The sequence below is a fragment of the Narcine bancroftii genome, chromosome 3, assembly GCF_036971445.1.
Source record: "Narcine bancroftii isolate sNarBan1 chromosome 3, sNarBan1.hap1, whole genome shotgun sequence".
NCBI classification, from domain to species: Eukaryota; Metazoa; Chordata; class Chondrichthyes; order Torpediniformes; family Narcinidae; genus Narcine; species Narcine bancroftii.
In genome coordinates this window covers 72,026,715-72,053,181 of record NC_091471.1, presented here as the reverse complement: position 1 = coordinate 72,053,181, position 26,467 = coordinate 72,026,715, and the positions used below count along the sequence as shown (strand labels likewise).

General features: G+C 42.5%; 1 protein-coding gene and 1 long non-coding RNA gene across 4 annotated transcripts in view; one reads left to right on the top strand and one right to left on the bottom strand.

The window, feature by feature from the left end:
• LOC138757250 (uncharacterized) overlaps positions 1–13,497 on the bottom strand; it is a 124,787-nt gene extending 111,290 nt beyond the window's left edge. Inside the window, exons 1-2 of the long non-coding RNA XR_011353458.1 lie at positions 13,435–13,497; positions 9,700–9,798 (exon numbers count right to left, since the gene is read on the bottom strand). This is a non-coding gene — a long non-coding RNA (uncharacterized lncRNA). The remainder of the gene's footprint in view (positions 1–9,699; positions 9,799–13,434) is intronic.
• fancg (FA complementation group G) overlaps positions 1–26,467 on the top strand; it is a 95,985-nt gene that overhangs the window by 40,879 nt on the left and 28,639 nt on the right. For all 3 annotated transcript variants that reach the window (XM_069924262.1, XM_069924263.1, XM_069924264.1), the window contains exons 8-11: positions 3,182–3,348; positions 4,457–4,523; positions 6,417–6,802; positions 12,874–12,923. In XM_069924262.1, coding sequence (XP_069780363.1) covers positions 3,182–3,348; positions 4,457–4,523; positions 6,417–6,802; positions 12,874–12,923 — 670 coding nt within the window. The remainder of the gene's footprint in view (positions 1–3,181; positions 3,349–4,456; positions 4,524–6,416; positions 6,803–12,873; positions 12,924–26,467) is intronic.

The following is a 26,467-nucleotide window of genomic DNA, read 5'->3' as shown; positions in this document are numbered from 1 at the left end:
CTGAAAGAAAGAGGTGATCATCTGGAGGACCCTGAGGGGACAAGTTTCTTCGACAAGACACTTTAGTGGCTGGATGTCCAGCACACAACAAATCTCTCTCTGAAAACTGACAAGAACCTTCCTGTGCAGTAACCATGTACCTTTCAAGCACTAAAGCCTGGTGAACTTTATAAATATTAAATTCTGTGCACAGTATAAGAATTGCTTGCAACCAGTGAACTTGGAGGAATGAGAAGTGAGATTGGACTGTGAATCAAATAACATTTCTGATCTTACACACACATTACATACACATGCGCTTAGAATTAGAAGGGGGTTAAGTTAGGTTAGTTAAGTCAACAGTGATATGTTAAAGTGTGATTCTGTTTTCATGTTTAAAGATAATTAAAAGCAACTTTTGTTTAAGTAACCATTTTTCTTGGTGAATATTGCTGCTGGGTTTTGGGGTCCACTGGCTAGTGTATGTGCATTTCGAAAGTATCAATCCTTCAGTTCAAATCTAAAGTTAGCTCTTATTCTGTTTTAAGAATTAATAAAAACATTTCATTTTGTCTGTTCATGATTTTTTTTATGAATGGAATCTTGAATAAGGTAGCTCTCCGCACAAGTGCTACGAAGGTCATTTATGCATCAAACACTTAATGTCCCACAGCTCCAGCAACCCAGATTTAATTATAACCTTTGAATGTTTATTGTGTGGAGTTTGCACATTTTCACTGTGATTATATAGGTTTCCTCTGAGTGCCTTAGTTTTCTCTGACATCCCAAAGACATCCAGGTTGATATTTTAATTAGAATCTTAGGAGTTGATGGGAAAATCGGGAGAATAAAATGGGATTTGTGTAGGATTGTTGTAATTAAATGCTTCATAGTTGGCGTGCACTTGGTGGACCAAAGGGAGGATTTATAATTATAAAGAAAGCCATCGATATTGTAAAGGTAGTTTCAATTATATGTTTTATTTTATGAACAGCGGTTACTATGCACTGATTATAAACACAAGAAAAGTGCAGACATACAGGAGACTGCAGATGCTGGGATCTGGAGCAAAAAAGTGACGTGCAGGAAGAACTTGATACCCATGGGAGAAAAAAAATTGTCAATGTTTCAGATGGGAATCCTTCATCGAGATTGAGGCTGGCTAGGGGAGATAGGCAGTATAATGAGAATGGGGACCAATAGGGAATTAGTAAACCAGGAAAGGGGTGAATGATGATGGATAGATGGGGAAATTGAGGCAGTTGATTGGCAGCTACCAGATAAAGGGAGAGAGAGGCAAGGAAAAAAGGGTCAGATGAAGGACAATGAGTCATCCAGGGTGGGTTTGGAGATGGCTGAAGAAGGGTGAAGATGAAGACTACCAGTGCTGGAATTTTATAAGTAGAGAAGGTGACAATGATGAGATAATGGAAGTTGTCAGGTAAGAGGTGAAAGACAGTTTGGACCAGATGGAACTTGGTTTTGCAGGGTGGGGGGTGGGGGGGGGGGTTGTGTGCTGGGGATCTGTGAGAAAAAGGACAAAGATGTGAAGGGAAGGGTGGGGGATGAATGGAAGCAGCTTGGAAGAGAAAGGGGACAGCTAAAAATGGAAAAGAGTAAGTTTATGGTATTGTTTCAGACAGGTAACTAGGCATCTGAATGTTTCTTGGCATCATTGTTTCTTCTGAAGCATTGAAGTGAAGCAAATGTTGGTCTGCTTCATAAAATATCTCATTGTTTCTGCCCATCAGGTTCTTTTGCACAAATTAATGGTAACGCTTGGATATATTCTTTGGATTTATTCATGGTAACATGGTTTGTCTGATTCTATTTATTTTTGCACTTGTCTTTTCTAAGAGCCGCACTAGGCTACAGAATATTGTAAATTGAAAATGTCCTGGATAAAGGTTTTTTTTTTATCGTGACAGGCTTGTCTTAGTAACTGCTAATTTTCTATTTTGATTCTTATAAATAAGACACTGAGTTCCACAGACTCTCATTATTCCTGTGTATTTGAATAGATTTATAATTGCATCTTTTTCAAAACTTCCATATTTGACCAATTTAACATCTGGCTAAGCTTGATAGTTTTGCCATCTACCAGTTGCTTTTTTAATTCATTGGTTTAATCAGGAGTGAGTTAAGAGTGATAATTTTGCTTGCTTTTTTTGTTATAAGGTGTGAGACACTGTCATCATGTAACATGGGAATGTATGGCAATAATATCAGTCACCAAAGGCAGGTGCAGATTTACCATGTGTTAGTGATAAACAGAGAGCTGTAGGTGATGCTGGTAGAGGACCCATGATTCGGAGCCGAAGAGGAGTGTGGGTATGACAGCGGCTCTGTATACGCTAATCTTTGTGAGGTTTTTCAGTTGGATGTTTTTCCAGACTCTTGTGTAGTCTTCCAAAGGCGCTATTTGCCTTGGTGAGTCTGTTGTCTCTACCGGCATCACCTACGGCTCCTAGAACGCTTCCACCAGCGTTGTCTCCGCTCCATCCTCAACATTCATTGGAGCGACTTCATCACCAACATCGAAGTACTCGAGATGGCAGAGGCCGACAGCATCGAATCCATGCTGCTGAAGATCCAACTGTGCTGGGTAGGTCACGTCTCCAGAATGGAGGACCATCGCCTTCCCAAGATCATGTTATATGGCGAGCTCTCCACTGGCCACCGAGACAGAGGTGCACCAAAGAAGAGGTACAAGGACTGCCTAAAGAAATCTCTTGGTGCCTGCCACATTGACCACCGCCAGTGGGCTGATATCGCCTCAAACCGTGCATCTTTGCGCCTCACAGTTTGGAGGCAGCAACATCCTTTGAAGAAGACCGCAGAGCCCACCTCACTGACAAAAGACAAAGGAGGAAAAACCCAACACCCAACCCCAACCAACCAATTTTCCCTTGCAACCGCTGCAACCGTGTCTGCCTGTCCCACATCGGACTTGTCAGCCACAAACGAGCCTGCAGCTGACGTGGACATTACCCCTATTAATCTTCATCCCTGAAGCCAAGCCAGAGAGAAGAAAAGTGATAAACAGGTGTTTTCTGACCCATCATTTGCCCAGCCTTTCTATTCGCGATCTATTTTGTATGCCTATTAAATACATATCTCCATGTTCCAACTTTAAAACAAGTTTTCTTTTTACTTGACACTAGCGAATTGAAATGCAAATGTGCTATTGTTGCTTTTCTAGGCTTTGGAAAGTTGGGATCAATATAAGGATGCCAATCACGTTGAACCTCAGATTCTGATCAAACCTGAACAACTGGTTCGGATTCCTGCAACATGTCATCTGTTGGCTAATGTAAACCAAGTATATGTGAAACATTCCCTTGCAAGAAGGTATCTTCAGATAGGAAGGTAGGCAAAATTTCCATTTTCTTGACTCCATTTGGAAAACAAATGATTGTACTGATTCAGGAAGGTAATCCATTACCTCAGGACAATTCGGGATAGGTATTTAATGCCAGCTGAGGCAATACCTACCACATTCCAAGAGTTGATGGAATATGACTTCCACGCATCTTTCTGTAAAAAGAAAGGTGAGAAATCCCAAGAATGGAGAGGCTCGGTTTGTTCTCCTTGGAGCTGAGGATAATCAGATGAACTTGGCAAAGTTGTATAAAATGTTGAGTAGGTAGAGGGTCAGAAACCTTTCCAAATATTAGTGGTATTTAAAACTGTAGAACATACGTTTGGGAATCTGGAGAGGAACTGAGATCGATCTTTATTCGTCTAGAGAGTATTTGGAATCTGAATGCATGACTTGAGGGAGTCACTAGAGGCAGAGAACTTCACATCATTTAAGAACCATACAGACAAACATTTCAATTGTCAAAGCATTGAAGGCTGTGGACCAAGTGCAGATAAATGAGATCAATTTAGATCGGCACTTAATGGTTGACATGGTAATGGTGGGCCAAAGGTTGATTTCTGTGCTTTGTAAATATTATCCAGAATTGAAACCTGATATCAAAATTATATTTTTTCTGCTTTCCTGTTTTCCTGTCATGAAGAATTGACTAATTGAAGATTTACAGTTCCTTGGGCATCAGGTATCTTTGATTCCTGACGAAGCTATAATTATACATGTCTGAACTTGGATCCTTCATGTGTTTAAAAATGGATCTGTCTACATCCTTTTTAAATTAATAAAGGTTCACACAGCACAGTAAAGGTAATCACATGATCTGAAGCTACAATCCTGACTGATTTTCTTATCGTCGCCCAGGAATACTGAGGCCAATAGTAATATCTTAGTTTAAATTAGATAATCAGACACAATTCTGGGATTTGATTGGTGATTTATTTGTTCCTCTCCCCCACATGAATCCTCTCAGACATTGAATTCAGATACTGAGCTTCCTTGATAATGTTTCTTTATCTTAAGACTTGAACAGCTTTATTTTAACAATTTTTAGATTCATTTTTATTTTCTGCAATTTAACTATAGTATTACTTTGTTTAGAACTGAAGAGGCAGCAGAACATTACCTTGATCTACTGGCTTCATTTTTTGAAGAATCACAACAGGAAGTGAGTGGCCAGAAAAATTATTGGTCTTGTAAAATGTTTCTAAATATCTTTTTGATCAAGTTTGGGAGGCACGGTTAGCGTAGCAGTTAACGTAACATTATTATCAATGACTTGGGTTTGAATCCCGCTGCTATCTGTATGTTCTCCCCGCATGAGTTTCCTCTGGCTGCTCTGGTTTTCTCCCACATTCCAAAAATGTATGGGTTTGGTCGGTTAATTTGTCACATGGGTGTCATTGGGCAGCAGGGGCTCATGAATTTAAATGTAAAAGTTCCTGTTGAAGAGGATTGGGTGTCAAATTTTGATTTCAAAATGTGCAATTGTGATTGATTATACCATCAGACTTTATTCCAATTCATGTTTCATAATTTTTGTCCATGTGGCAGTGGATCTTGATCAAGTAAAGTTAACTGGGTGGGACAAGGTCAATGCATTTAAGGATAAGAAAGTTCTGAATTGGAGGGAGATGGCAGAATGTGTTGGAGATTGATAGGGAGGCACAGATAGGGTCAAGGATAAGGAGGAGGTGGAAGACCAGTGGCACAAGTTTTCAGGCTGCATGGGGAGAGATTAGTTTCTGGTGAACTTATGGAAGAAAATAGAGCAAAATCAGAAATGAGAGAAAAGTTTGTTGGAGAGGGAGGAATGATGGGATAGCACCAGGATGGACGAAAATCCAAGGTTACAAAAATAGTACAAAATTCTGTGAAGGTGCCAACAGAGGCGGAACCAGTTAAACTGTTGAATGTAACTCAAGGCAATGGATGAGAATGGGATGATGAAGAGAGTTGAAAAATCAAAAATGAAGAGAGGGTGAGGATGATGGGCAGAGCAAGTTGGGATTGGAGGGAAGAGGGAACAAAATTGAAAGTGCTGAAGAGAAATTAAATTCAAAATTGCATTTGTGTCTGGGTAACATTGAGTTGGCATATTTTAAAGTAGTTACATTGATCTTGGGAGCAGTCGACTTTAGAATTGTATAGAAGTTGGTGAGATAGTGAAGAAAGATGATTGGCAAGGCTGAGGACTTAGAAGCCAAATAGGTTTTGGATCAATGAGGGTTAATGAACAAATGCGCACCAGATGTTGGATTTGGATGGGCAGAGGAATTTAAATGCAAGTCAAAGACAGGATGCAAATGAGTAATGCATTTGGGAACTTGGTAGGAAGGGAGGGTGGTCAGAGGTTCCTTTTGGTGTTGAAGGTGGAGGCTATTTTGGCTGTTGGAGTCAAGCTGGGATGAAATGAGGAGAAATAACTTTAGAGGAGGTGGAATCACAGTGACAGCCATGTGTTACAACTGGGAATTTATGGACAGCTGTATGAGTCGAATCAGGATGTGGGAAGTGTGAAGAGAAGTCACTGTGATGGCTGGGATTGAACACTGCACTTGCAGCAGAACAAGAAGCCCTGCGATCATCTCGGGGGTGAATTGGTACTATTGTTCCTGCCATGTACTGTTGTTTTTCTCTATTTACTCTCTGCCCATCTCCTGAACTATTTTTTACTTTTCTCTAATCTTCATCTCTCTATGTTTGTATTTCCTTTCTGGTGAGAAGAGGTGAGTGGTGGAACATGGGTACGATTGGCCTGGGATGATTTTATCTTGCATTAAATTTTAAATTTCAAGCCCTTTTTAGCCCACGAGTCCATGCTGCTTAATTAATCTTACACCCTAGTACGTTTTGAGCAGTGGGAGGAAACAGGATCCCCTGGGGAAAACACACGCAGACACGGGGAGAAGGTACCAACTCCTTAAAGACAGCGTGAGATTCAAACCCCATTCCCAATCGCTGGCGCTCTAACGGCGTTGCACTAACTGCTACACCAACCATGCTGTCCCATTGTTTTGTCTGAGCTTGTATATTCATTGTGGTATTGAATCTTTCCTAGGTATTTCTTGTAACAGACTACACGGTTCCTCGAATTCCTGAAATCTATTTGGAAGCAGCTGTGGCTCTTTTACAATGTCAGAGATATAATGATGTCATCACTATTTGTGAGGAAATTACCTGCAAAATGTCAAGTTTACTTTCAGAAAAGCTAACGTTTGAGATTAGAGTTAATGAATGGTTGCCTAAAGATTGTTTCAAAAAGACTGAAATTAACATGGTTTGCCAGAGTTCCTTTTCAGACTTCTTCAGTGAGTCACAAGCACATAGTGCAATAAAGAAAGAAACCCTCAATTATATTTTATGGATGGCGAGTGCATTTTTATATCAAGGACAAGCTTTTGCTCTCTTGAGAAACAACAAGGAATCAATTACTAACTTTAGTCGGTAAGTTACTCCTGTAAATAAAACAAGCCTTTGGATAGTTTCATGTCTTCTTGGGCAGAATTTCAGATTCAAGGATGATAGTTCTGAGGACTGGATGATGCTTACATATAATGTCCCCACATGCTTGCATTTTGCTCTGGGATTTTGAATGAGGCCACTCTGGGGTCAGCAGAATCTGTCAAAGGTTTTTGGAAGTGCTTAACATGATTTGTTTGGGAGTTGTGTGCTTTTTTGCACCCCAAATGAATGGACTCACGCATGTCACTGCCACCTTAAATGTTCCTTCTCATTTTCACTGGTCATGGGCATCAAACCACACTATTTGATTGACATATTGTACTTTTTTAGTCTTGGAAAGCATTTTTGCTCTATCAAGCTGGTAATTTTTTGCCACGCTGCTCAGAATTTCAGAAGTTTGACGTCAGGCATTGGAAAGGATGCTGACTGAGGAAAGAATGCTGATGTTTGCAAATGGCTATCCTTCAGATAGCTGGAATCAGGCACTTGATTTGTATTTGTGGGCACACTAAATAGGGCACCACAGGACTGAGCCTGTGATCCAAACTCACCCTGGTCCCTCACCATCCTCCTCTTTTCCCTCTGTCTTGGATCCCCTTCCACCTCCTGATCCACACCATTCTCCTCCCCCTTCCCCTCCTTCCATCCAACACCCTGTTGAACTCCCCCCTCCAACCCCTCCCTGGTCTTTACCATCCCCATCCCCTCCTACCTTCCCCTCTCTGAGATGGAACGCTCTAAAGTCAGTAGAATGTTCATCTTTGGTCCAGTTTCCCCCCCCCACCCCCATCCACTTCTCAACGAGTTCCGTACATGCTATGATGCCGACTCTTCTTCCTTTGGCTCTATCTCTGTGCCCACTTCAATAACCAAGATTCTCCAACCCCCACCAAAGAGCCCTTCTGCCACCATAATCCTTATTGCTCCTCTTGGCTACCTTGTTCCGGACCTTTATATTTCCAACTGCTGCCCAGATATCAACTGTCTCAAGTTCACTACTCCCCTCACTCATTCCAATCTCACCCCTTCAGAATGCCATGCCATCCACCCTCTTTGTATTAATTCCAACCTCGCCATCGAACCTGTAGACAAGGGTGGCACTGTTGTGGTCAGGCACACTGACCTCAATCTGGCTGAAGCCAAACTGCAACTCTCAGGCTCCACCTTCACCTCTTGCTTACCCCTCCAACAGGTCTCCACTAAAGCTCATCAAACTGTCTCTTTAGGGTGACTTCCAATCATTTCCCTCACATGGCCTCGAACCTCGTTATTTCCCAACCTCTCACTTCCCGGTTCTACTTCCAACCCAAGATCCACAAACTCATTTGTCCCAACAAATCCATAATTTCCTCTGGCTCCTTCCCCACTAAACTAGTATCTGCCTACCTTATTCTGTGTCCCCTCTTCCCAGTTCAACCCCTCCCAAACTACACCTGTGATAACTCACATGCCTTCCATCACTTCAACAACTTCCAGTTCCCTGAACTCGACTGCCTCATCATTACCATGGATATCCAATCACTATACACCTTCATTCCCCCATTGCAAAGCCCTCAAACTCCTTTGTTTATCGACAACACACCCCTCCACTCCATCCTCCACCACCCTCCTCTGTCTTTTTTTTAAACTTTATTTAAGATTTTATAACATGAATAACATATAGAATTACATTAAAAAAAATTAAGAACAAAATAATAAAATTACAATACAGTATCAGTAATCTAAATAAACTATACCCTCCCCAATAATTATTACACATTAATAACCCAACTCAAATTAGTCCAACCCCCCCTTTCCCCCCAAAATAAAGAGTGAAGAATTAATAAAGTTAATAATATATGTGAGAAAAAAACCCACTTACAAAAAAAAAACAAAAACATAACCGATTAAAATACTAACAAAATGAAAAGTAATTAATACTAAGATATCAGACTTAAAAAACATATTTAAATCAAACTTAAATGCATATATTTAACAGAGTTAAGATGAAACATATATTTAACTCAAACATAATATAAAAAATTAGTAAAGTTAGTAACATTGTCTATCAAAAATTCTTAAACAATAAACAATTCTTTAAAAAAAATTGTAGCATGAGAAAAAAAAGATGAAAAAAAAACTTTCTCTATAGAGATAAACCTTCACCAAATATCAACTAACTTCGCATCTATCATCATATTAGTCACATAAACCACCATCTTAAAACAAAATTCAAACCTCATTAAACATTGTACAATTCAATTTTAGTACTCTTCCACCATTTTTCCCTTTTTCTCTTGAATAATTATCCAATAAAAGCTCCAATACCACATTTAAATATCCCCAATCATTATGTTAAAATTCAGATATCCAAATAATAAAAACACATCTACAAGGAAATCTATATCTTCAACAAATGGAGCATAAACCACAAACAAAATTCAAGCCTCATTAAGAATTGTACAATTCAATTTATAACTTTCACCATTATTCCCTTCGTTCTATAACTAAAATAGCAAAATAATATACACCAGAATTACCACTCCTTTCACCTTAAAGTTAAAGAAAAAAATATTTAAAAAAAACTTATCACCCTCCTCTGTCTGACAGAACTAGTCCTCACTCTCAATAACTTCTCCTTTGACTCATCCCACTTTCTCCAAGTCAAAGCGGTATGCATGGGTTCCCTCCTGGGCTATACTACAGACTTGCACAGGCAAGACTTCTCAGCCCTTCCTCGACTACATCAATTATTATTGTGGTGCTGCCTCATGCTTGAGCTCATGATGAGCTTGTCGACTTTATCCACTTTGTTGTTAACTTCCCCAGCCCTTTTAATTCAAGTGCCAGCTTATCTTGAAGATGGGCTCAGACCCAAAGCATCAATTATATATCTTTACCTCCTATGGACTTTGTGTGACCTGCTGAGTTCCTCTTGCATCTCTGTTTTCTCTTTGTGGAAGTGTTTGTGGTCGTATCTTCATAGTGCTTTAAAATATCTGGTGATTAAGTTTTAGAACCATACCAAAGGGTAAGGATCAGAGATGCCTGGTAAACCATATTTTGTGTCATGTTTGAAAGTTAAGATATTTAGAGCTCTTTTCCCTTAAACAGCCAAAGGCTGAGCTGACACGATTCAAGATATGGGAAATGATTCTTGTTCTCCACAATGTAATTATGGAACTTAATTAATTGAACAGTCGGAGCTGGTTTGTGGATGATCTTTATTTGCAGTTGTTCAACTCAAGGTTCCATTTTGATCCTTTCATCACATCATATAGTGCTGTGGGCATAGTTCTTGTGCCTTATATCAGCTATTTGAAGATTAGCCCTTTGCTGTATTTCTTGGGCCCTGAAGTTGTATGCTGTGACCCCCCCTCCTTCTTCCTCTTTCTTTTCCCAAGTTCATCTTTCATCTTCTTGCTACACTACCCTCTCCTATTGTCTATTGTCTATTGCTTTGTCTCTTTTCCTCCCTGTTATTTCTGCTTGTCTTTTTCTGTCTTGCCATATTTCTTGGAAAACTTTGCTTTTTAGTTAATTTAATTTCTGAAGACATCCTGTTTTTCCAAAACCACCAGCATTTTGAAAGCATAAAGCCCAGCTATTCCAGTATAGATACAAAATTAACATCTTCCTGACAATTGAGAAAATTAGTCCACATAACCTTTTTGCAGAATTAGGGGAAATCCAATTGGACTAATTACTGATTAATCGTAATCATCAGTAAAGTGATGGAAGGTGTCATCACCAGTGCTATTTCAGTTTAACGAGAACAAGCTTTCTGATGAAGCATGAAAACAGGCTCACTGGCCCATCTAGTCAGTGCAAAACTATTATTCTGCCAAGTCCCATTGTCCTGCATCTTCCAAACCCGTCCCATCAAAATTTCTCTTCAATGTTGAATTTGAACTCTTGGGTACCACTTTCACTGACAGCTTAATCTACACTATCACCACCTTCTGAGTAAAGAAGTTCCACCTCATGTTCCCCTTCAACATTTAATGTTCATACTTAACTCGCGTCTTCTAGTTCTTGTCTCACCCAACCTCAGTGGAAAAAGCCTGCTTGGATTTAGCCTATCTATACCCCTCTTAATTTTGTATTCCTATATCATATCTTTCCTCATCTCTGTTGCTGTTGGGAATTAAGTCCTCACCTATTCACATTTTCCCAATAACTCAGCTCCTCAAGTCCCATCACATCCTTGTAAATTTTCTCTGCACTCTTTCAATCTTATTGATAACTTTCTTGTAGGTGACCAAATCTGCAGACAATACTCCAAATATGGCCCCACCAATGTCTAATATGACTTGACCATCACATCCCAACAGCTCTCTTTATAACCCTTCTACCTGTGATGCCACTTTCACGGAATTATGTATCTATATTTCCAGATTCCTCTGTTCTACCACACACCGCAATGCCCTACCGTTTACTGTTTAAGTCTTATCCTGGTTTGTCTTCCCAAAGCACGGCACCTTATGCTTGTCTGCATTAACTTACATTTGCCATTTTGCAGCCCATTTTTCCAACTGGTTCAGATCCCTCTGCAATCTTTGAAAGCCTTTTTTTTTGCTGTTCACTACATTTCCAATCTTTGTGTCAGATGCAAACTTGCTGATCCAATTTCCCACATTGCCATCTAGATTGTAGATTATAGATTGCAAACAACACGTACCCAACAACGGTCCTAGAGGCATACCACTAGTCACAAGCCTCCAATTTGAGAGGCAATCATGCGCTACCACTCTGGCTTCTCCCTCAAAGCCAATGTTTAATCCATTTCATTACCTCAGCCTGAGTACCGAGTGACTGAACATTCTTGACCAACCTGCCATGCTGGACCTTGTCTCTTTTGCTCATCTACACTAATCCCATTCACACATGTTAGATCCATCTTGTTCTCTGCCTTCTCAGCTCGTGTCTAGCTAAATGTCTCTTACACATGGTGGTGTAATCAGATATGCTTGCTTTCTCAGGCAGTGCATTCCAGATGTCAACCTCTATTCATATTTAAAAAGATCCCAATTAAAACTCATTTCTCATACACTTAAAACTGCCCTTTCATTTTTGATACCCTTACCATCAGAGAAAGGTTCTGACTCTCATCTCTCAGTGCCTGTCATTATTATATACTTTATCAGGTCGCCCCCACCTTTGCCTTCTTCGCAGCAAAGAAAACAACTCCAGTCTATCCAATCTCTCCCCATAACTGAAGTCCTCTCTCCAGCATAAATACATAATTCCTGTCATGTGTCAATTAGAACTGCATACAATATTTCAAGTGTGGCATAACTAATGATTTCTAAAGTTCTAATCTAATATCCTGACTTTTGTATTTTGTTACTTGACCAATGAAGGTAAGTATGCCATATGCCACCTTCACAACTCTTTCTATATTTGTTACCACTTCCAGAGAAGTCTGGATTTTAACCACAAATTCTTTCTGTTCATCAAAATTCCTTTGTGCCCTACATTTACTATCGATTCTCTACCTATATTTGACTTCACACTTGTCAGTATTAAATATCTGCCTTTGCCCTACCCATCTTTCCATCTAATCTATCACCTAAGACACCTTCCTCATTATCCACTATGCCATCGATTTTCTTTTTATCTGCAAACATACTACTCGTATGACCTGTATTCACATCAAGTCTTCAACATATATTGTATTCAAGGGTCCCAGCTCCATCCCTGCAAACACCTTTCATCATAAGGTCAGATACAGGTATGTCAACTGATAGTTGCACAATTTTCAATTCCAGTCTCCACCACGAAAAAAAAAGCAGTCTACTTGGTTTGTACCCTTCTACTGGAATGAATTTCAAAAGATGATTGGATTAAAAACTTACGATAGCAAGGTCACTGATGGAGTTCAAAATGTGAGACTATCTGGACAGTTTTTTCAAAGAACTAGTACAATCACAATACTTCATATCTGCATCATTCTAAAACATTTGAACTGCTAGGAATTTTGATTGGTGTTTGTGGGAGGTTATCTATCCATTTTTATTGCTTTTGTATTAATAGGGAACCTTCATTGGTCAATGTTTGTATTTTCTTTGCAGATGTGTCAATTTGCTCCTTAAAGTTCAAATTGTTGATCTTCCTGATTCAGGTAAGCTTTATTCTGCATTAAAGATTAACATGATGTTATCAAATATAACTTGTTTGAAGTTATCAATCTGAAAAAATTGATCTGAATTTGGGTTTAAATTTTGGTTTTTGATTACATGGGCCTATTTTTAAAATCTAAGTACTTCTGACTGAGTGACCAGGGTTACTTTTGTTTGCAAGTCTTTAAAAGATCCTTCCTCGAAAGACCTTTCTCTTTTGTCTGATCGCTGTCAATAGCAAACTATAGTATTTGCATTAAACAGAATATGATCAGTTATAACAATCAGATATGTGATTATTCAAAATTAAACACTGCTGTTTAATAATAAGAACTAATGTAATAAAATCCTGTATTTTTTTGGACAAATTGGTTTTTCTTATGTTTGTAGATTATGTTTTGAATATGAAAAGATTGGGGGGGGGAGAGTTTTAGTTTGATTTGGACATCCGTTGAAGATGTCTGTGTGAGGCACTGCCTCAAGAAGACAGCCAACATAAAAAACCTTCCTCACCTTGGTGATAACCTCTTCTTGCTGCTACCTGTGGGCAGAAAGCACAGATACCTTTCAACTCTAGGTTCAAGAACAGTTTGTTTCCAATGGTTATTAGGCTTTGGACCTCCCCTTGTTACTTTAATCAAGAACTGCTATGACATCATAAAAGAAAATTATTAAAATATTTTACTGTAGCAGTGTGAGCAGTGGAAGAAACACAGCCACCACGTTGAGGGTCGTTAATGACTATTTTTATTCAAATTCAGCACGCCCCTTTAAGGACAACATGAGCACAATACAAGCAGGGCCGGTTCGCCGTGAGGATGTGCGCTGCCACACAACCTCCCCCAGAACCAGCTATGCGTCCTGTCGTTTTGGCGGCCGGCCCCAGTGCTTGGGCGTGGCCGTCTGCACCGGCTGTGATAAGTCCAGTTGGGCTGCCTTCAGGCAGTCCACCGTAAAAAGTTCCTCTCTCCCCCCAACGTCCAGGTTGAAGGTTCCGCCGGAACTGCAAAACTTTGTATGGCCCCTTGAACTGTCGCTGCAGTGGTGCACCTTGTGGTCCCCTCCGCACGAAAATGAACTGGGCCGAGTTGAGCTCTTTGGGGAGATGAAACGGCCGGGTGCCATGGTGTGCCGGGGGTGAGGGGGTTAGGGAGGCCAGTCGCCTGCGTAGGTCTGCCAGCAGGTTTCTTCCGGTGGCTGTGGTGTCAGGGTCTGGGCCGAAAAACTCACCCGGCAGGAAAAGCGGTGCTCCATAGACACCCATCTCTGCTGCTGAAGCCTGCGGTCCTCCTTGGGTGCTGTCCTAATCCCGAGGAGGACCCAGGGTAGTTCGTCCGCCCAGTCTGGTCCAGAGAGCCTGGCCATAAGCGATGCCTTCAGGTGCCTGTGGAACCTCTCCACTAACCCGTTGGACTGCGGGTGGTAAGCTATGGTGTGGTGGAGCTTGACTTCCAGGAGCTTCACAATCTGAGTTCACAGGGCAGACGTGAACTGCGCCCTTCTGTCGCTAGTAATGTGTGCCAGGACTCCGAAACGAGCAATCCATTGGCTGACCAGAGTCCTGGCACACGACTCTACGGAGGCCTCCTTAACGGGACGGCCTCCGGCCACCTTGTGGCCCGATCCACCACCATGAGGAGGTAATGAGCCTCCTTGGACACCGGCAGGGGCCAGACGACATCAATGTGGATGTGTTGGAATCTGTGTACCACCGGGTCGAAGTTCTGGATGGGGGCTCGTGTGTGTCGCTGGACTTTGGAGGTCTGTCACCTGGTACAGTTCCTCGCCAATTCTGCCACCTCTTTCTTCAGCCGGTGCCACACAAACCGCTCTGCAACCATCCGCACAGTTGTCTTTACCACTGGGTGAACAAGGACGTGGATCAGACTGAAGACCTTCGCCATCCAGTGTGGCGGGACCACCGGGCATGGCGTACCTGTTTAGACGTCGCAGAGCAATGTGTCTGGGCTGCTGGGCACCCAGACACCCTTGAGTTTGAGGCCTGAGATGGCAGTCCGGAAGGTCTGCATCGTTCCTCTGTGCCTGAGCCAGTTGCTCATAATCCAGGCCTGGCGCGAGAGTGTTGATGGCTGGACGGGAGAGCGCATCCACCACTACATTGTCCTTGCCGGCCCTGTGTCGGATGTTGGTCGTGAACTCAGACACGTACGAGAGGTGGTGCTGCTGTCTGGCGGACCACAGATTCTTGGCCATCCCCAGAGCTTTGAAAGCTGTAAACGACTTTCCCTTGAGGAAGTTGCGGAAATGACGGTTGGCCAAATACAGCGCCAGAAGCTCCCGGTCGAAGGTGCTGTATTTGAGCTCTGGCTGGCAAAGCTGCTTGCTGAAAAAGGCCAGCGGGCGCCATTGTCCATCGAGCCACTGTTCCAGAACTCCCCCCACTGCCGTAGCTGAGGTGTCCACGGAGAGCGCTGTGTGCGGCTCCGGCCGCGGGTGCACCAGCAGCGTGGCGCTGGCTAGAGCCTCCTTTGTTACGATGAAAGCCCTGTCCACTTCCTCTGACCACAATAAAGTCTTTTCTTTGGAGGCCATGAGCGTGAACCATGGGCGCATGGTGCGCGCGGCTCCAGAGATGAAACAATGGTAAAGGTTCACCCTCCCCGTGAACTCTTGGAGGCCTTTTTAGGGTGGAGGGTTTGGGAAATCGTTGAACAGCCGCTACCTTCTCCGGCGCTGGCGCGGCCCTAGCCGCTGAAATTGTATGCCCCAGGAACTGGAGGGACTCCTTTCCGAAATGGCATTTGGTCGCGTTGACCGTGAGGCCGAAGTCTGCCAGCCGGGCAAGGAATGTGTGGAGGTGGGCTTGCGGTTGCGACTGGCAATGAGAATATCGTCCAGGTAAATGAATACAAAGTCCAGGTCTTTTCCAACCGCGTCCATGAGGTGCTGGAACATTTGGGCCACATTCTTTAGACCAAAGGGCATACCCAGGAACTTGAAGAGGCCGAAAGGGGTGATAATGGCCACGTTGTTTGGATGCACTGGGATCTAATGGTATCCCTACACGAGGTCCACTTTGGAGAAGACCCATGCGCCATGGAGGTTGGCGGAGAAGTCCTGTATGTGGGGCACCGGGTACCTGTCGGGGGTGGTCGCATTGTTCAACCGACGGTAGTCCCCGCACGGTCTCCAGCTCCTGGTCGATTTCGGGACCATATGGAGCAGCGATGCCCAGGTGCCGTCTGAGCACAGGACAATTCCCAGTTCTTGGTGCCTGGAGGACTCCTCCTTTGCCTGCTGGAGCTTCTTGGGCGGCAGCCGTCTGGGTCTAACATGCAGTGGGGGGCCTTGTGTGGCGATGTGGTGTAAGATCCAATGCTGGGACAGGGCGGCATTGAACTGTGGCTCTAAGATGGCGGGGAATTCGTGGAGGATCTCGTCAAACTCGTCCCTCGCGGCAGTTACGATGGTGATTTCGGGCCTGCGGGCTTCTGTCGACCTCCAGTCGAGTGGAGTGGAACATTCAGGCATTGACCAACCTTTTGCCCTTCAAGTCAACCAGTAGGCTGTGAGCTCTGAGGAAGTCGACCCCTAACAGCGCGGTGCCCACGGAGGCTAGGACGAATATCCAGCGGAACTTCTCCTTCCCGATCTGGATCTGTGCCCTGCGGGTGCCATAGGTCCTGATGGTGGAGCCGTTGGCCGTCTGCAGGGTTTGACCTCGAGATCAGGTGCGAGTCTCTAATGATGTGGGGGGAAGGACGCTGAGGTCAGCCCCTCTGTCCACCAGGAATCGGCAGCCGGTGGATCTGTCCGTCACGTGAAGGTGGCTAGCCGTCGCAGCCATCAATGGCAGCTGGCCTGGTTGTTACCCTGAAACCCGCAGGCATGGGCTTGCGCTCCTCAGCACTGGTGGTAGAAACACAAGGTCGACTGGCCCTCCTCGGGCTTGGTCTTGGAAGCAGCTTGCGGTCGGCTGGCTACTGGTCATGCCACCTGCTTGAGGGCTGCCTCGTTCTCCCTCTACGTGCGCCAGAGGGCATCCGCATGGGCTGCTGCTCTCCTCGGGTTCGAGAATTCTTCATCTGTGAGGAGCAGCTAGATGTCCTCCGGCATCTGTTCCAGGAATAAATGGCGGAAGAAAAAACAAGGCTTCACTGAAGGCATTTCAAAATTCTCTTATTATCATGTAATAAACGAAATTGTCTTTAGTCTGTCTGCCATAAGGCAGACGAAGAGTTGCCATCAACAGAAATTCCCTGGCACCCGATACAGTCAGAGAAAGAGAAGCAAAAGTGTTCCCCCAGAGTCACTAAATGTGCATATATTTGCTTCTGGTGCTCCCATTGCCTTCGCAAACACACAGACTTCAGTCGAAACCATCGGCAACCCAAGATTAAAATCTGACCTCTGACACCATTGGGAAACCTTCAGCATCCTCAGCACCCTCTCACATCCCAGTTCTGATACCTGGTACCCCTTCAGCCAGTCTCAAGCCAGTCTCCAGCAGTCCTTTGATAGCAGCCTGCATGGGAAACTCATCTCGAATCACCAACAGCCTGCCACCAGTGTGTTATTCAGCTACAGAATCCCTCGCTTGTCCATCGCTGTGGTCACTGTCTTGTAAGGTCATCTCTGCTTCTCCTCAAATGTGGGCAGTCTCTCCAGACCCCACAGTCGCATGATTTTAAAATAAACTACCGTTGGTAGTTGGACTGGACGGTAGAACCCTGTGTCTCCTCTCCCTGCTCTCTGCAGGTGTGCACCAGCAGCAGCTCTGGAACTGCCACAATTATTATTTTTAAACTCAAAAAAGTCAAGTTTGTGAATATTCTTAAATCATAATTTACAATGACGTAGCAAGTGCGCTATGGGAAATGTTGAGTAAGGAACGCATGCGCGCGCACATGTCAAAGACGGATTTATTGCTCTGCCAGCTCTATTAGCTTTATTTATATTCACTCCCTGCCTCTGACAACAAGAGTGATGTCATTGCAGTGCTAGCCTCCGATTGGCAGGTGTTCCCGTCATGCCCCACAATTTCCCACCATGCGGGAGGCCATGTGGAACCCTCGCAATTGCCACGTTTATTGGCTGATTTGTGAGTTGGGTTGTGACTCGGTTCGCGGGCCACTACATGGACCCCCCCCCACCCCAAAGAACTGATGATCGGAGTGTCTGCTGCCACTTTGGGCAGCCTACCTCTGTGTCGTGGGGGCTGAGTTTTGACTGGCTAGCTAATGTCTACATGGGCCAGTTTCAGGCGGTCACTGGTGAAGGTTTCCTCTTTGCTGGCAATGTCCAATACACACATTGACCCATTATGCCTGATGACCCTGTAAGGCCCCTCGTTTGGCCTTTGGCAGGGTGCCCGGTGCTCTCCCATTCGCACAAAAACATATTCACAGGTTCTTGGGGACGAAAAATTTGAGCTAGCCATGTGGTGGGGCTAGGGTACCCAGCCTTTCCTTCAGCTTTTTCATTAAATAGATTTGCTTCTGGCGCTCCCGTTGCTGTGGGCATTTCTGGATCCTTGGCAACGACTAAGAACTCCCCCAGGATTACCAAAGGAGCGCCATAAACCATTTCTGTTGCGGAGGCATTAAAGTCCTCTTTCGGTACGGTGTGTATCCCCAGAAGGACCCAAGGCAGTTCATCTGGCCATATGGGCCCCTTGAGCTGGGCTATCAGGGCTACTTTTAAGTGTCTGTGGAACCGGTCCACAAACCTGTTGGTCTGTGGGTGATATGCCATGGTATGGTGGAGTTGGGTTCCCAACTATTTGGCTGGCTCCGCCAAGTACCCTGAGGTAAACTGCTCTCCTCTGTCGGAGGTGAGATGTTCTGGAACTCCAAACCTGGACACCCAAGTGTTGATTAGTGCCCTGACGCAGGTCTCCGTGGTCATGTCAGCCATTAGGACCACCTCTGACCACTTCATGGAGCGGTCAACCATAGTGAGGAGGTATCTCGCCCATGGGAAACTGGTAGTCGTCCCACGATGAGGATGTGGCTGAACATACGCTGCGCTGATGGATTTGATGGTGGGACAGGAGAATCCATTGGCCACCACGTTGCTCTTGCCGGTGATGTGTTGGATGTCTCTGGTAAATTCGGACTCGCAGGAAAGATGCCTCTGCTGCCTAGCTGACCACAGGTCAGACACTTTGTGGAAGGTGAAAGTGAATGGTTTGTGGTCTGTGAAGACCTTGAATTGTCTGCCTTCCAGAAAGTATCAGAAGTGCCTGATCACTAGGTACAGTGTCAATAGCTCCCAGTTAAAGGTGCTGTATTTAAGTTCAGAAGGCTAAATAAAAGGTATGGGGTTGCTATTGCCCATTGATTAGCTGATCAAGGACCCCTCTGACTGCTGTGCTGTAGGCATCCACTGTGAGGAAAGTCGGCACCTTTGGCCTGGGGTGAACCAGAAGAGTGGAGTTGGCCAGAGCATCTTTCGCCTTCTGGAAAGCCTCTGAGGCCTCCCTATTCAAGGCAATGTCTTTATTTTCCCCTGCCATGAGTGCGAAAAGGGGACACATGATCCGAGCTGCTGCCGGTACGAATCGATGGTAGAAGTTAATCATACTGGTGAAATCGTGCAGCCCCTTCGTGGTACAAAGTTTCATGAACCACCGAATAACCTCCACCTTCTCGGGCAGTTGTTTCGCCCTGTACCTGTTGATCTGATGCCCCAAGAAGCCAATTGTGTCCCGCTTGAACTGACACTTGGTCAGCCCGAACTCCTGCAGGCGGGTGAATAGTTGTCTAAGGTAGGCCGTGTGCTCTGAATGGTTGCAGCTGTCAGCTGGATATTGTCCAAGTAGATGAATGCCAAAGGGGAGGGTCCTGGCCCACCATGTCCTTCAGCCACTAGAAAGTCTGAGTAGTATTCTTAAGCCTGAAGGGCATCCTCATGAATTCGAACAGGCCAAAGGGGGTGATTATGGCAGTTTTGGGTGTGTCCTTTGGGTGCACTGGGATTTCACGATAACACCTGCTTAAATCGACTTTTGAAACCATTCGTGTCCCTTGTAAGATGGCACAGGGTATCTTTCTGGTGTGGTAGCCTTGTTTTTTTAATAATTTTTTATTTTTCACACTGTGAACCATATCAACCAAAATACATACAAACATTTCCCTCTTAAATATACACAGTGGCATTTTCTCCCCTTTTTTTCCCCCCCTACCTTCCCTCCCCCCTTCCCACCCTCCTCCAAAACCAATAAACATTCAACATATACAATACAATAAAACCATTAAACAATGTCATCACACACACTGGATCAAGTCATTTTGTCTTCTTATCAATTTATCATATTAGGGGGTGGAGTTCCAAGGCAAGCCCTCTCTGTTATGTTCCATGTACAACTCCAAATTTGTTCAAATAATGTGACTTAATTTTTAAAATTATGTTATTTTTTCCAATGGAATACATTTATTCATTTCTATGCACCATTGCTGTACTCTCAGGCTCTCTTCCGATTTCCAAGTTGACATTATACATTTTTTTGCTACTGCTAAGGCTATCATAATAAATCTTTTTTGCGCTTCATCCAATTTGAGGCCTAATTCCTTACTTATATTACTTTGAAGAAAGATCTCTGGATTTTTTGGTATGTTGTTTTTTGTGATTTTATTTAATATCTGATTTAGATCTTCCCAAAACTTTTTCACTTTCTCACGTGCCCAAATTGCATGTACTGTTGTTCCCATTTCTTTCTTACAGTGAAAACATCTATCTGATAATGTTGGATCCCATTTTATTTTAACTTTTGAGGCGTGATATATAACCTGTGTAACCAATTATACTGTATCATGCGTAACCTTGTGTTTAATATATTCTTCATAGTTCCAGAACATAACTTTTCTCATGTTTCTTTTTTTTTTATCTTTGTTTAAATCCTTTTCCCACTTTTGTTTGGGTTTACATCTTATTTCATCATTTTCCTGATCTTGCAGCTTGATTTACATGTTCGTTATAAATCTTTTAATTATCATTGTGTCTGTAATCACATACTCAAAGGTCCTTCCTTCTGGTAATCTCAGTCTGTTTCCCAATTTATCCTTTAAGTGGGCTTTCAGTTGATGGTATGCAAACATTGTACCATGAGTTATTCCATCTTTGTACTTTAATTGTTCAAATGTTAAATTATTTCCCAAAAAACAATTTTCTATTCTTTTAATTCCTTTTCTCTCCCATTCTCTAAAGGAAAGGTTATCTATTGTCAAAGGGATTAGCTGATTTTGCATCAATAATAATTTTAGTATTTGGTAATTTGTTTTTTTCCTTTCTAAGTGAATCTTCTTCCATATATAGAGTAAATGATGCAATACTGGTGAGCTTTTATATTGTACCAGCTTTTCATCCCACTTATAAAGTATATGTTCCGGTACCTTCTCTCCTATTTTATCTAGCTCTATCTTAGTCCAATCTGGTTTTTCCCTTGTCTGATAAAAATCTGATAAGTACCTTAATTGTGCTGCTCTATAATAATTTTTAAAGTTTGGTAACTGCAAACCACCTTGTTTGTATCTCTCTGTTAACTTATCCAACACTATCCTCGGTTTCCCCCTTTCCATAAAAATTTCCTTATTATTCTCTTTAGTTCCTTAAAGAATTTATCTGTTTAGGGAATTGGTAATGATTGAAATAAGTATTGTATCCTTGGGAAGACATTCATTTTAATGCAATTTACCCTCCCTATCAAGGTTAGCAGTAATTCTTTCCAATGTTCTAAGTCTTCCTGCAATTTCTTTATTAGTGGCTGATAATTTAATTTGTACAAGTGGCTTAAATTATTATCTAACTTCATACCTGGGATCGAATTGCTTGTGTTTGCCATTTAAATGGTGATTCTTTTTTAAATTTTGTATAATCCGCATTACTCATTGGTATCACTTCACTTTTATTTGCGTTGATCTTGTACCCCGATATTTCTCCATTCTCCTTCAATTTCTTATGTAGTTCTTTTATTGATATTTCTGGTTCTGTTAAGTATACTATGATGTCATCTGCAAATAGACTGATTTTATATTCCTTCTCCTTTATTTTTATCCCTTTTAACCATATATAACCATATAACCACTTACAGCACAGAACAGGCCAGTTCGGCCTTACTAGTCCAGGCCGTAGCAAATCCCCACCCTCTAGTCCCACTGACCAGCACCCGGTCCATACCCCTCTAGTCCCCTCCTATCCATGTTACGATCCAGTCTTTCCTTAAATGTAACCAATGATTCCGCCTCGACCACGTCTGCCAGAAGCTCATTCCACATCCCCACCACCCTCTGCGTAAAGAAATTTCCCCTCATGTTCCCCTTATAATTTTCCCCCTTCAATCTTAAACCATGTCCTCTAGTTTGAATCTCCACCTTTCTTAATTGAAAAAGCCTATCCACATTTACTCTGTCTGTCCCTTTTAAAATCTTAAACACCTCTATCAAGTCCCCTCTCAATCTTCTACGCTCCAGAGAAAAAAGCCCCAGTCTGCACAACCTTTCCCTGTAACTCAGACCCTGAAATCCTGTCAACATTCTCGTGAACCTTCTCTGCACTCTCTCTATTTTGTTTATATCTTTCCTATAATTTGGTGACCAAAACTGTACACAGTATTCCAAATTTGGCCTCACCAATGCCTTGTACAATTTCATCATAACCTCCCTACTCTTGAATTCAATACTCCGATTTATGAAGGCCAACATTCCAAATGCCTTCTTCATCACACCATCTACCTGAGTATCAGCCTTGAGGGTACTATTTACCATAACTCCTAAATCCCTTTGTTGCTCTGCACTCCTCAATTGTCTACCATTCAATGTATATGACCTATTTAAATTTGCCTTTCCAAAATGTAGCGCCTCACATTTATCTGTATTAAATTCCATCAGCCATTTCTCAGCCCACACCTCTAGCCTTCCTAAATCACCTTTTAATCTACGGTAATCTACCTCACTGTCCACAACACCACCAATCTTTGTGTCATCCGCAAACTTGCTTATCCAATTCTCCACCCCTACATCCAGATCGTTAATATATATAACAAATAATAGTGGACCCAGGACCGAACCCTGGGGAACTTCCCTAGTCACCGGCCTCCAATTGGACAAACAATTTTCTACCACTACTCTCTGACACCTCCCATCCAACCACTGCTGAATCCTTTTCACTACCTCCTTATTTATACCTAATGCCTCCACCTTTTTTCCTAACCTCCTGTGGGGAACTTTGTCAAAAGCTTTACTAAAGTCCAAATAGACAACATCCACAGCTTTCCCTTCATCAACCTTTTTTGTAACCCCCTCGAAGAACTCAATCAGGTTTGTCAAGCATGATCTATCCCTGACAAAACCATGCTGATTACTCCCTATCAATCCCTGTACCTCCAAAAATTTGTAAATAGCATCCCTCAGAACACTTTCCATCAACTTGCCCACCACAGATGTCAGACTTAGGCCTATAATTCCCAGGTTTGCATTTGGACCCTTTCTTAAACAGAGGAACCACATGCGCCACCCTCCATCCTTTGGTACCACCCCCGTGGCCAGTGACATCCTAAATATCTCTGTTAATGGCTCCACTAACTGTCCACTAGCCTCCCTGAGTGTCCTGGGGAATATTTTACCAGTCCGGGAGATTTATCCACCTTTATCTTTTTTAACACAGCCATCACTACCTCCTCAGTTATCCTTATATGCTTCATGACCTCCCCACTATTTTTCTTTACTTCAACTGGTTCAACATTTTTTTCCCTAGTGAATATCGAGGCAAAGAAATCATTCAAAATTTCCCCCATTTCCTCAGACTTCTCACTCAGCCTACCCTCGCTATCTACAAGGGGTCCAATTTTATCTCTCACTAATTTTTTACTTTTAATGTACTTATAGAAACCCTTTGGATTTATTTTTACTCTGTCAGCCAAAGCCTCTTCATGCCTTTTTTTGGCCTTTCTAATTTCTTTCTTAAGATTCCTTCTACACTCCTTGTAGTCCTCCTTCAACTTCTCAGCTCCCTGCTCTTTATACCTCTTGTACACCTCCCTTTTTCTCCTAACCAAATTTTCAATATTCCTCGAAAACCAAGCCTCCCTATGACTTCCAGCCTTTCCTTTGATCCACACTGGGACATAACTACTCTGTACCCTCAAAATTTCTTTTTTGAACATCCTCCATTTTTCATTAACATCCTTACCTGAAAATATCCTGTCCCACTCAATACTCACCAAATCCCTTCTTATTCCTTCGAAATTTGCTCTTTTCCAATCCAGAACCTCAACTTTAGGCCTCTCCTTGCTCTTCCCTAAAACTACCCTAAAACTAACAGAATTATGATCACTAGACCCAATTGGTTCTCCAACATTAATGTCCGCTACCTGACCTAGCTCGTTCCCTAACAGGAGATCCAGTATTACACCATCCCGAGTCGGTTCTTCTACTAACTGATTTAGAAAACAATCCTGAACACATTTAACGAACTGCAGCCCATCCAGCCCTCTAACCGTATGGGTATCCCAATCAATGTGTGGGAAGTTAAAATATCCCATGATCACTACCTTATGTTTTTCACACATATACGTTATCTCCCTACAAATTTCTTCCTCTAATTTTCTTGGCCCATTTGGTAGTCTGTAATACACCCCTATTAGCACCCTCTTGCCTCCTCCACCCCTCAATTCCACCCAAACAGCCTCACTGGTCGATCCCTCCATACCATCCTGCCACCTCATGGCAGTAATGTCCTCCTTAACAAGCAGAGCAACTCCTCCTTTTTTACCCCCTGATCTATCACATCTAAAACAAATGTATCCTGGAATATTAAGTTGCCAGTCCTGCCCCTCCTGTAGCTAGGTCTCACTAATTGCCACAATATCATGACCCCAAGTATCTATCCATGCTCTTAGCTCATTACCTTGTTCACTATGCTTCTTGCATTAAAATATATGCATCTCAGAGAATGACCCTCACATATATTCTCTTTTTTACCTTCTACCCTAATCTCCATCCTACCTTTGTTATCTTTTTTATTCCTAGCTAGGTGGCCATACTCCCTGGAGACTGCTCTTATACTCTGTTCCCCACCCCCCTGCCAAACTAGTTTAAACCTTCCCCCACAGCTTTAGCAAATCTGCTTGCCAGCACATTGGTCCCCCTCCAGTTCAAGTGGAGTCCGTCCCTCTTGTACAGGTCCGACCTTCCCCAGAAGAGATCCCAATGATCCAGAAATCTTATCCCTTTCCCCCTGCACCATCTCTTTAGCCACGCATTCATCCTCCACATCCTCCTATTTCTACCCTCACTAGCTCGTGGCACGGGCAGCAATCCAGAGATTACTACCTTGGAGGTCCTGTTTTTAAACTTCCTACCTAATTCTACATAATCCTGTTCCTTTTATTTTCTGTTTTTATTTATCAGTTCTGCTAATGGTTCTATTGCTAAAGCGAACAGTGAGGGAGATAATGGACATCCCGCCTAGTTGACCTACTTAATTTAAATTGGTTCGATCCATATCCATTTACTGTTACCTTCACCAGTGGTCCATTATATAATGCTTTAATCCAATTAATATATTTTTCAGGTAGAATGAACCTCTGTAATACTTTGAATAAATCATTCCATTCTACCCTGTCAAAGGCTTTTTCTGCATCTAAAGCAACTGCCACTGTTGGCGTCTTATTTCCTTGAACTGCATGAATTAAATTAATAAATTTACAGACATTATCCACTGTTCGTCTTTTCTTAATAAATCCAGTTTGATCTTGTTTTACTATTTTTGGTACACAGTCAGCCAATCTGTTTGCTAATAATTTTGCTATTATCTTATAATCTGAATTAAGTAGAGATATTGGTCTATATGATGCTGGTGTTAGTGGATCCTTCCCCGTCTCTGGTATTACTGTAATTATTTCTGTCTTACATGAATCTGGCAAGTTTTGTGTTTCTTCTGTGTGGTTCATTACTTCCAGGAGAGGAGGGATTAATAACTATTTCAAAGTTTTATAGAATTCTATTGGGAATCCATCTCTTCAGGCGTTTTATTGTTCGGCAGCTTTTTTAATATATCCTGTACTTCCTCTATTTCAAATGGTTTTATCAGTTTGTTTTGTTCCTCTTCTTGCAATTTCGGCTAAAAACTTTTATTTTATCAACTTTCCCCTCGTTCTCAGTTTGGTATAATTGTTTATAAATTTCCTTAAAGTTTTCATTAATCTCCATTGGATTATACGAAATTTGTTTGTCCTTTTTCCTTGATGCCAATACAGTTCTTTTAGCTTGTTCTGTTTTAAGTTGCCAGGCTAATATTTTGTGCGTTTTTTTCTCCTAGCTCATAATACTTTTGCTTTATTTTCATTATGTTCTTCTCCACCTTATGCGTTTGTAATGTTTCGTATTTTACTTTTTTGTCCGCCAATTCTCTTTTTGTTTTATCATCCCTTGTTGCTAGTTCCTTTTCTGTACTTACTATCTCCCTTTCCAACTGTTCTATTTCCCGATTGTAGTCCTTTTTCATCTTAGTTACATAACTTATTATCTGTCCTCTAATGAAGGCTTTCATTGCGTCCCATAGTATAAATTTGTCTTTCACTGATTCT